At 45.4% G+C, this 12,016-nt stretch overlaps 1 protein-coding gene across 1 annotated transcript in view; it reads left to right on the top strand.

Annotated features, from left to right (window-relative positions):
- LOC146202957 (arylsulfatase B-like) overlaps positions 1 to 11,209 on the top strand; it is a 53,226-nt gene extending 42,017 nt beyond the window's left edge. Inside the window, exons 8-9 of the mRNA XM_084585225.1 lie at positions 6,154 to 6,599; positions 10,131 to 11,209. Coding sequence (XP_084441351.1) covers positions 6,154 to 6,599; positions 10,131 to 10,268 — 584 coding nt within the window. The 3' untranslated portion in view covers positions 10,269 to 11,209. The remainder of the gene's footprint in view (positions 1 to 6,153; positions 6,600 to 10,130) is intronic.
- Positions 11,210 to 12,016: the final 807 nt, after the last annotated feature.

The raw sequence follows: 12,016 nt of genomic DNA on the forward strand, positions 1-12,016 counted from the left end.
CTTTAGTGAACAACGACGCCGAAGAAAGGGGGGGGGGGGGGGGGGAGTTGGTACGCATATACATCCAAGAAACTATTGGCAAAGAATGAAATCAATTTGCAGATAACGTGTCTCGGCACACATGGCTATAGGGTAGGTTATTTGTGGATAAGGGACAATTGCAAGCAAGAAAACACGGATATAGTAAAAGGCCTAAAGCGCTTTGTAGATGGCACCGATACAATTCTATGGGGAGTTAAGAATGGCCTTATTGAATATTTGGACAGATTAACGGGAAGTTAATGTTAGAACTCAGTGAGAAGCAAAACCTAGTTATTGTAAATATAAGTGCAAAAGAAAAATCGCGGGGAAAGTGATCGTGAGCGTTTACGTCTGCAGAGAGGACGCCGGGTCAAAACAGAAATGCAGGAAACGCAGAACGCCAACGCAGGTTTCAACGACTCTCAGGTGGTGCTAATAGCAGCAGGCGTTGAAGAAACAGTAGAGAAGCACCCTGTGGTAAAATGGAATGCCGAAAGTTGGGCGAGTTGGTTAACATTCATGATGGAAAATAGCGCGAAAGTACACGAAGGACGGAAGGAAGTAATTAGACACGGACAAGCAGCAGCACGAAACGGCATAACGGAAAGGAGCCTAGAATTGGACAATCTTAACTGGGAAAAGGCGTAGGCACATACTTCCGAGTGCACGAACGCAGGGATAGACGAATTCTAGTGAACCTAATTATAGAACTTGGATGAAGCAGCAATGAAGCGTTGCTAAAAGCATTGGAAGCAGCAATAGCGCTTGTCCGTGTCTTACTTCCTTCCGTCCTTCGTGTACTTTCGCGCTATTTTCCATCATGAAGGTAAAATGTATGCTTATAATCCGTTAGAACGCCTCGTCTGCAAGCAAATGGAACCAGTAAGAGGCAAACCGCTGTAACGAAAATAGAAGACATGAAGCTGGTGCAGTAAGGAAATTAAAGAGACAATCGAACACACACGGGTAGATTCAAAAGAACACAGAAAAGCAAAGAAACTTGCTCAGATGTCTCAAAATTAAATTGACCAAAATGCAAACGTTACTGACAAAAGAAAGCGGAAGTACAAGATAAAATAAAGAAGCACTAATCGCTGGATGCTTATGTTTGCGATGCAAATAAAAATGGGCAAACAAATTCTGGAGCCGTATAAGCTGTCTGGGTAAAGAGAATAAAAAAAAAAAGCAGGAAATGATCCAAGATGCGGAGGGAAACTGTTTAGAAGAAGACGGCGCTTTGAAATACATACATCAGTTATAGCTCGGTCATTTATGAGCGACGGGAGAGGGGGGGGGGGGGGGGGTTACATTCCTGTAGTAAGCAGCAGCACGAAACGGCATAACGGAAAGGAGCCTAGAATTGGACAATCTTAACTGGGAAAAGGCGGAGGCAAATACTTCCGAGTGCACAAACGCAGGGATAGACGAATTCTAGTGAACCTAATTATTCAACTTGGTTGAAGCAGCAATGAAGCGTTGCTAAAAGCATTGGAAGCAGCAATAGCAAATAAGCAACTTCCGGGCATCTGTTGACAAAATAAAATGATTTTGATCTATAAAGAGAAAAGAGACAGGAAGAACATTCAATCCTTTAGACTAAATATGATATATTCAGTTACATGCAGGCTGTAAATGCAGACATTGAAATAAAGAATGCAGCCATGGCTAGAAAAGGACTTCAGAACGGGTTTAGAAGAGGTAGCGCTTTCCATGGTAGCCTGTTCGTTCTCAGCTAATGCATAGAAATAGCTAGGGGGGAAAAAGGGCCCACCTATTTAGCCTACTGGACATAAGAGGTGCGTACGAATACTGGGCGCATGAATTGTAGAGGCTTCCGAGCTTAATGTATTCTGACGATATCGTACTATTGTGCTGATGACAAACTCTAGTCAATACTTGAGGAGAGTAATACACTCAAAACTTACCGTCATTAATTCCTCTTTGATAAAAACACTTAGTGAATAAAGGCGAAGAGATGCAGCGATACTTAAGCAAACAACATTATATAGGTATAATAGGTATTGAAGTACCCAAAGGCATTAGGAAATATTAGTACCAAGGCTTACGTTTGGGATTGTGGGAGGAAGTTCAGTCGGGGCTATAAATAAATGAGAGAGCTGTTGGCAGATTACCACTAGGTACCCATGGTAAAACCATAAATTAGACGATACTGGGGGACATGGGCTGGGAATTGCTCGAAGCGCGGGAAGCTGAAAGTAAAATATTATATGAATAACACCTGATAAAGAAGTGAACAATAACTGGTGAACCCCAAAACACGAATTACCTTATGAGCGAGTAGAAAGGGAGTAACATGTCCTCTAGCACACTCCCTTATAGGGGCAAGGAATTTATGTGGTAGATGTTCATCACTATAAAATGCGTAATACCTGCGGTTGGCAGCAGAAGCAATCTCTCCTTTCAAAACATGTGAAGTTCGTGAAGTCCAGAATTTAACCGATGTTTCAACCTCCTGTGATCGCTAACCTCAAAACATCTAGAACTGCAGATAAAAGTCTCCTACTGCTAGCTGCATAAAATTAAAGCGATTTGAGGTAAGAGTATGTCTTTATAACTAATAGCATAACATTCCGTATATTCAGTAGTCGAAATCTGCATTTCATCTTACGCAGCATGCCCTCTCTCTAATAGGGAGAAAAACGGGGAACATATTCCTACCTTATTACTCCCTCATAAGGCAATTCATGTTTAGAGGGTGGACCGCTAAGTTATTTAAATACTTGTACATAAAGTGTGCTGACACACAGTGGCAGAAGAAGGTTTAAAAAACTAACCGACAAGTATACAGGTGACCAGTATGGAGAAATAAAGAGCTTGAAACGACATGTCACAAACGCGGAGAGTAGGAACTAGATTATTTGAATGAAAAAAAAAAAAAAAAAAAAAAAAAAAGAAAGCGGACTCTACACCTATATAGTGAATGAACACGACAATCAGGAAAGAATTGGCCCTTGATAATTCAGAAGGCAGCGCCCTTCTTTTTTATGCGAAATAGGAGTGATATAGAATTCGAAGCTACAAGACGAAATTTAACCCTCGTTGCCTACCCAACTATCAGTCTTTCTTCCGGTCCATTCGTCCGTCCACCCACAACATGCAGACGCTACCAACGCAACAAAAGCACAACCTGCCAGTGGCGAGTGTTATAATTAATATACAGTGTGTCATTATTAAAGAAAACACCCATATGTTTTTGGGCAATCCTGCGAGAATCGCACTCTACGACTGCCAATACTTTTCGAATGACCGATTGTTTCTGCTACTTTTTCTGCGAATTCTGAATCGCCCTATATAAAGTTCAGTTTTGCAAGCGCACAGTGGCCGTTGCAATGCCAGTGAACATCAAGATATTTTGTTAATTATTAATTATTATTGTAAGATATTAATAATGAATAAGCCAGTGAACATGCCGCCTATATCGAAAGCCTACGGCTATCTTGTACTGTTTTTGTGGCATCAAACTGGCGCAGCCGCAATCAATCATGTCGCCCCTGCTGGTGCGAGGCACGTAGTAAGCACTATATATACGGACGTTCAGCTGTGAGAACTCCTCTGCGTTTGGTGCATCGTGTGCAGCTGCTTTCGTAGCTCAAGGTCTTGGAACTGTTATTCCTCGATCACATGGTTGGTTAGTTTTCACAAGGATGGAAGGGCGTGAAATGAAAGCGTGCCTGTGTTTTAAAACTTTCGGCCTTTGATGCATGCCAATCGCGAGGCTTGAACCTGCCGCTAGTTTATTTCAGCTGGGACCTGAATTGTTGCATGTTTTATGCCACGTCCAGTACAACTATGTGAGAATTTAAGCAAAGGAAACGATGAGCAAATGAAAAGATTTAGAGCGCAGCTCTTAAGACACCCTTTTTGGGTAGAGTGCCAGTGTCGAGCTTGTAAACAGAAGAGCGTACGAAAAGCACAGCGGATGATGAAAGAGAGCGAACGCAAGCATAGTGGAGGATGAAAGTAGGACGATACTGAAGAAGGCGATGGGCAGAAAGCGAAGAAGGTGTAACGGTAGCATCAGGAGAAAAGTACAGGGTGAGGGTAAGGCGAGTGCAAGAAAGCGAAAGAGGAGGCTATGGTATGGAAGGGGGTAGCAATGAGAAACAATGAAAGAGGAAACAGGAGTGAGCGTGGCACAGAGGCCGAGGGCCAAGCGCGGCCTTCTTTCGGCGGTGCGTGCTCCGTATCCGGTCGCCTATATGATTGAAATACTTGAAACTATTTTTATGGAAAACACAGTGACACCACCATTTCTGTTAGGAAGTAAAAGGGGGGGGGGGGGGTGAAGGAGTTAACTGTGCAAATAGCCTCCAGTGGAGTGAAGCCCGTTTCACAAGATGCCATTCTTGCCGCAGCAGAGTGCGATTTCAGCCGCACAGCAACAGAAATGCTCGCCGCTCTCGTCGTAGAGCCACTGCAACGAGCTTCCAACGAGTTGGTCTCATTGCCGCACGGCCGGTGCAACCGCTGCGACGGGGCCAGCCGTCAGCCAATAGGATTCCGAGGCATACGTCACAGGAAACGACGGAGCGGCAGCTGTCGAAGCCGGCGAAAGTTCCAAGAATAGTTTTCTGCCTAAATGTAGGTTACGTATAAATTGAAAGATATCGTACAATGAAATAAAGACAATACATCATGTTTGATATTCATTTTTTGAAAATAATTTCTTCGGAATCATCGGCCGCTCGCGCCGCACCGACATAAATCGCAGGGCGCTGTCAAGCATGTGAAACGGGCTGCTGCGATTGCCGTCGCAACGACAGTGCGACCGGGCCGATTTTTGTCGTGCTCGTCGCACCATGTGAAACGGGCTTGAGCCGTAAATTCGCGCCGGTTTAAGCCTGTTTCACATGCAAGCGAAAACTCTAGCAATTTCTGCCGCGAAGACGCGTCCCGTTTTCAGCTGTCGCGGCGGCTCCAGCGGCGAAAGCAACGCTGTTCCAACACGTTGGAAATTTGTCGCTCTTGTCGCTGCCGCTCGCCGCTGAGTTCGCTCAATGAATTGCATGCGAACCAGGTTTTGCAGAGAAAAACGGGCCTTCACCTCGGAGTTCAGAAGCCCCAGTGCGTGCGGCTTATAGTTTCCATGTTTTCAAGGGCGCCTGCAGAGAGCTTCGCGCACGATGCCTTTGTCTAGCAATGTTTACCTCACGGACCGATCGCCGTTCGCATGGTTATTCGCAGACGAGGGAAACACGAGCATCGATCCCAACCAATCGCACCCAACTACGCCCGCAGAACAGCGAAATCAAAAGCCTTGGAGATATATCAGTTGATTCTACACCGGCATGGTTGTTTCGCCTGGAAACCAGACTAGATCCGGAACGCATTGTCGTCGGCTGTGATTGAGGCTGCGTCTGTTTAAAACGGACGTTTTTGCGCATATTGCGAGCTCTTTACAATTTTTCTCGACTAAATAAAATTGGACATCTATTGCTATGCATGTTGTTGCTGATAACTTGTTACAAAATGATTTTTCTTCAAAAATATACCTTTTACTAATCTTCGCTAAGAAAAAACATGGCAAAGCATTTGGGCGCGTCTTTTACTATCTCACTGGCTCTTTTCGTAAAACCTCACTCCTTGGCTTCGTGCTGACGTTCACGTTGTCGTCAGTGATTTGATCTTAATCGCCAATTAAGACCAAAGTTGTGCTTTATTTAGCGTAAAAAAAAAAAGTGATTTAGGGAGCGTATACGCGGTAATGCTGCTTGGGACTTTCACAACGCCTGTACGCGAATAGTTGGAATCCTTGATGACACGATCTACTAAAGAGACTTAGTTATAATTTCATTGCACGTGCAAAGGAAGCGGTTCGACTTACTGGCATGAGAGGATGTATCAGCGTCGCATTGAAGTGGTTTCATCAGTAGCTCCTCCGACGTCGGAAGGACGTCCGCCTGAGCGGACATAAGTGTGGTTTGCGTTATGTAAATTTACAGTTGGTTAAACTACCAGTGACTTAAACAGCAGAGTGTTCGCGACTGTAGCTTTACTTGGAAAGCTGGGAACCAACACCAATAACTATACATCCGACAGTGTACGCTTTCTCGCTGCCCATGGCTCCACTTCCCTATGCTGTGAGGTGCACTTATCACACTCATCTTGCAGGAGGCGCCTCCGCCGAGTTGGGCAACATCGACGGAGTGAGCCACGCTGAATCTTTGGCCTCAATTTCGGTTGCACCTCCGCGCACAGAGCTCGTGGTCAACATTGACCCCGTCGACAACTACTCGGCCATAATTGAAGACCGCTTCAAGCTCGTGATGGGAGTTGCAGAGGGAGGGATGTTCGAGCACTGGTACCCGATAGTCGGCAACGTCAACTGGAGTTCGACGGAGCCCCTGGGACAGTGCGAAAGGTCTACGGTGGCTCGAGTGCTGACAAGCCTGGGCCTGGACCCCGTGTGTGGCTTAGGCGGCGGCAGTTACCCCGCGCCCATCGACTGCGGCTCCCAGGTCCCCAGAAAGACGTGCCAGCCGACCGTGGCACCCTGTCTGTTTGACCTGGAAAAGGACCCGTGCGAATACAACGACGTTGCCTCCGAACACCCCGAGGTGACGAGCCCCGAGGTGGAATTACCGGGTCATAAGCTTTGTTTGCTACTCTTAGAGCGAAAGATCGCGCAGTGCGTACACGGCAATGAGTAAAGCAGTGTGACACGCATTATAGGTGGTGTGTAAGTTCGGGAGCAGCACATAAACAGTGCAGTGCTGGAACATATTGAGTGCATGCAGGTAGAACTGACGGCTGGGATTATACTCAGATGTGAAGGATACTCGTAGCCATTGTGCGTTAACAAGCCCGTGTAGATAATCTTTTTTTTAATTTTTCAGCTGTTGTAGAAAGAAATGGGATCGTATTCCGAGAAAACGACATAGCAGTTATCCGCTGCTTGTTGGATTTTATGTAAGTCTTCCTACTTAGCCGAGCGCGAGATCACTGCAATGCAGATTTCTGTCCCACAAGGGTGAATTGACAGTGTTTAGAAAATGCAACCGCATTTACGTGCTTTCTCACTTGTGTCAGTGCTGTCTGTAGGCACAAAAATGTGCCTATACGATTTTGTGTTCTAATTAACGCGTTTGACCAGCGCCACACCTGCAAGTGCGTTGCGTCGTCCTGCTGTCTTAGTGGAGAATAACTACTTTTAGCGCGCGAGAACTAGCAAGGGGTGATCGAGGACAGATCACATAGACACGAAAAGGCGCTTGAAGAAAAAGTAGAAAGACCGACAGTGCGGGAAATGACGTTCAATAAAACGTTCTGCTGGGCGAGTTGGTTCATAAGGGCAAATGACTACTTTTAGTGCGAAATGACTAGGAAGGGACCAGGACAGAACACGTAGACACGAAAGGACGCTATATGTCTATGTGTTCTGTTTTAGTCCATTCTTAGTTGTTTCGCGCTAAAAGCAGTCCTTTGCCACTATGAACCAACTCGCCCAGCAGAACGTTTTATTGATCCTACATTCTGTTGCACTCCATGAGCCTTCTTTCACATATTCTGATCTAAATTTTAACGTTATAAAGGCCCCGTTCACCGGAAGTCCGGCATCGTTGTCAGCGTTGTGAGCGGAAAATCACGATCGTGGCGGCAGGCGGTAGCTGGCAGCTGACATGGCCGAGCACTGACTGGACCTAGGGTTGCCTAACATTATTTAGCAGGCTTTTCCTACTCGGGCCTCTCTTCCCAAATGAGGGGGTGATATCAGAATCTGCCTGCCAGGAGTCTTGCATTCCCGCTACTCCTAGACCACGCAGGCACAGTCATAAGGCTTGGTTAAAGCGGGGCTTTATGTGTGGGCTGGTGGCTTACGCTATCGCGTCATACCCTAAAGGGCGGAGCTTATGTGTGAACCATAATTTTTTTCTCATTCTTTAATTAAATGCTGTTAACTTTTGCGCACGTTGGCATCAAGAGACCAAAATATTATATAGCTTAAAAATGCTAAAAAGTATCCAATACTGTTTCTGCATGGGTATTTGAGAGGGAAATTTGCATACTTTAAACTGCGCATTAAATATCGCACGAAAGAAAAAGGGCAAGTAAGAGTAAGCATGGATAAAAACACAAGGGGAAGATAGAGAAATGTTGTCTGTACATTTGGTCCCGTATTTGATGGAAGGAAAACTGAAATAAACCCCAAATGGTACAAGAGCACTCAATGGAGTATTAAAAGGACATTTGAACGTAAATATAAAACGAACCAAAAAGAAGAAAAGAGAAGAATGAGGAGCCCTTATTCCCACTTGACTGATTGAAAAAGAAAAGAAAAAGAAAGCAAATTAAGATATACCGTAATTTGCGGGCTTTAGTCGGCGGATTATACATGTCCAAGAGTATAAATTTTGCGTCATACAGAGTGTGTGCGGACTTTACATTATTTTATTTTTTTTTTCATATGGTTTGTCAGAGCTGGAGAAGCCTACCAGTCGCTATGAAGGAAAAGTAGAAACGTGCCCCAATGGGCGCCTACTACAAGTTATCGTGCTAAATGGCATATAGCGAAATCGGCTCTGGCATGGAATCAACTTCGGCGTGCAAGCGAATGCTGTCGCTGTTGCGGAGGGTGGCTGCTTTGCAGTGCTTCTTATTTTTGAGAACATGTACATGATTAAGAATAAATTACAAACAAGGGGATGCATACATTTAAATGTAACGCCAGTGCTGGCGCAATCTAAACGGTTGCGATGGCTCGGAAAAGAGCGTTTTCGAAGGCGTCCAGCCCCGAGAAAATCGAAATGCAGTATAATACAGCGCACGGTTTTACTTTTTGGCAGCAGAATTTGCTTGCCCATTGTACACTGTTTGCTCAAAATTGAACAGAAAAAGAAGCCTGTTTTCAAGTGAAATTCGTCCCGGCGAATTAGCTAACGGGAAAAAAAAACATTATTTTTAGCCACAATTCACCCCCGTGGCCTATACACCGGATGCAAACTATAGTGCGGAAATTGCGGTAGATTGAACTGCACAGGATATTTCACTACAAAAAAAATATATACAATTAAAAAAATATATGATTTGCAAAAGAAACTTCGCTCGAGAGAAGCAGTGCCTGCTTCTCTGTTCTCTGCCGGAACAGTTCTGGCCTTGCCTCCATGCCGGAAGCAAGGCAAGACCGAACCGTTGCTGTTGTCATTTCCGGCGCTGTTCATCAAAATAGAGACTTAAGGTATAAGTTGGAACAAATGAAAACCAGCTTCTGCACTCGCTGCACCTTTAGCCTATTGCCGCTCTGGGTGCGCACAGCCGAACTTTGACCCCTTCCTCTTACATGCGGCAGCGGAGGCTGCAGCCCATATGGCAGCAACATCGTAATCCATGAAAGGTGTCATTTATGCCTTTCTATAGGTATATCCATGAGCAACAAACAGCTAGGATAAAAAGCTGTTTGCTGCTTCGGTACAGCTATAGATCTTGGTTTGTTTAAAACAATTGATACGTTTCAAATCTTCTCAATATTTTTGAAAATTTTACACCAACACTATTCAGACACTTTCTTCCTATCCTGGGGGAAACAAATTTATTAGGATGCTGAGCTCTGGGAGAGCAATAAGATATCTTTGCTTACTGTACGCCCTGCCGCTGTGACTCAGTGGTTACGGCACTCGAGGGCTGAACTGAAGGACGCGCAAATCGAATTCCGGCCACGGCAGCCGCTTTTCGATGGAAGCGAAAAGCAAGGCGCTCGTGTCCTGTGCGATGTCAGTGTACGTTACAGGACTCCAGATGGTCGAAATTATCCGGAGTCCTCCACTACGGCGTCTCTCATAGTCTGAGTCGCTTTGGGACGTTAAACCTCACAAACCAACCTTCTTCCTCCTTTGGAGCCCTTTCGGCATCTCCACGCCCTTTTCCTTTGATAACAAGGTATCGTGCACGCGCATGCGTCGCTGCCCCGAGAGCGGGCAAAGGAAAGCGCGCGCGCGTGTGTATGTGCGCGCGTGTTTGTGTGTTTGCGCGCGCGGACATGGTGTTACGGTCAATACGTGCTGCAGAACTGTCCTATATACGTTGCACTCAACACTTGTAGAATAACTGCTTGCTTGTTGAATCGGCTTTTTTTTTTTTTCTTTCGTGCGCAGCTGGTGCAAAGACTGCTTGCGAAGCTGAGTCGTTACGCGGCTGCGGCCACGCCGCCTGCCAACCTCCCGTACGACCCCTTGTCTGACCCGGGACTGTACAACAACGTCTGGATTCCGTGGCGAGGAAAGCTGCCCTGATGGAGGACCTATATACTCAGCAAATGAAGGTTATGGCAATGCTGTACCTGCAAGCAGGAACGCGTAATTTGTCATCAAGAATAACAAATCACCAAATGTGTCTGAAGCAGTCAGTCATGTATCGAATTATGTTTTTGATCCAGATAAGGTTATGACAGGCACGCGTGAACCACTATAGGCGTCATGCTATCAGTTCCCGCGGCCCGTAACACGTATGACCTTAAAAAGAGCTACCCGCTAGCGTGGAACATTGGCATCCATCTTTCTGATAGTTGCAAACCTTTCAGCATGAATTAGCGCAAATACATTCATTGATCGAAACTGGAGCGGCGACGTATGCCTTGGAGAACAGAGGCGATCAGAGATACCTAAACAGACTTTTCGGCCGGAACAGAGTGCATGCCGCGGAGGAGCCAAATGGTCCTGATGGTCTCCAGCTGTTTGGTCGCTGCGGTTTGTGCCGTAGCCAAAATAAATAATTTTTAGTGAACTGAGTGCTCAGACGCAATGGACAGTAGCAACAGCGAGCGCCTTGCATACAGACGCCGCCCGTTTCCAAGCCATTACAAGTGCGATAACTATCACGAATGCGATATATCATTTTTAATGAAGGAGCGCTGTTGTTTTTAACGCAATAAAAGGAATTTCGCCTGGCAGGCAGGGGTGCTAGAAAATTTTGTAGTGCTATTTGTGCTAGCGATGTCTTGTGAAGACAATGAGGCACATATTTTTCTTAGTAGGACATGCCTGCCGCAAGAAAAAAAACAGGGAACCAGTGAACGTGACACCAGTCTGTTTTATGTCTGATTGTAATACTCGCCCCTGAAAATACGGCACGCTTAAGCGAGGAAGTGATTCATCTAGGACACACGCTTCACTTCTCACGTTGCTCTATTTTACGCTAGGGGCACCGAGGCACCTTATTTTACGCGGTATCGTATAGAGCTCTTTCGGTTGAAAAGGCGTCACCGTCGCTGAGCCGCATCCGAGAATTGAAAAGAAAAAATTCGTGGCAAAAATACGAAGGAGATTTCGCATCAAAATTGTGCCGTGATGTTTTTATGCAGCGTTCAGGGTAGTGTCATATCATTTCTTTACACATTTTGCACAAGCACACATCTGCTAGTCAAGTTGGGGGCTATTTATATTGGTTAAGTTATAACGCAAAAAGAGATTGCTTTTGTCTTGTCAATAGAAAAAACTCCGACTGAATTTAAACAAATGCAGTGCTTTCTTGTTTGCAGTTCGTGGGGTGAGGATGACGAAAACGGTGGTAGTGATTACGTGGCCTGATTGCTTGCAAACGGGATGGCACTGCAAGTGCCCTGCCTAAGAGAATGCTGGACAAACTGACGATGGAGCTTTATAGGGCGGCTAAGACCAAAATTCAAAAGGAAACTTTTTTTTAAATTCGCAAGGTAGTAGTTTGACGAAATGCTACCGGAAAAAATTTGACAGCGCGGACATTTGCTGCTGCGGCATGAAAAGCAGGGAAACGATTGAACATATCATTATGGAATGTAAGGCATTTCAACCGGCAGTGAACGACGACGACGACGGGATTCGAGAAGCACTGCGGTTTCGGGACATATATGATAGGCTAAATTATGAAACAGTGGAAGCAAGTAAGAGGAGATTTGAGGGTTGGTGGAAAAGATCAAGGGAGTAGTGCTTGACTGTGCAGAGAAAATAATCAATTAACGTAATCAAAATACTGAGCACTCGACGCATATTACGAGCTAGGTGAC

The sequence above is a fragment of the Amblyomma maculatum genome, chromosome 1, assembly GCF_055883805.1.
Source record: "Amblyomma maculatum isolate TAMU_Amacu chromosome 1, ASM5588380v1, whole genome shotgun sequence".
NCBI classification, from domain to species: domain Eukaryota; kingdom Metazoa; phylum Arthropoda; class Arachnida; order Ixodida; family Ixodidae; genus Amblyomma; species Amblyomma maculatum.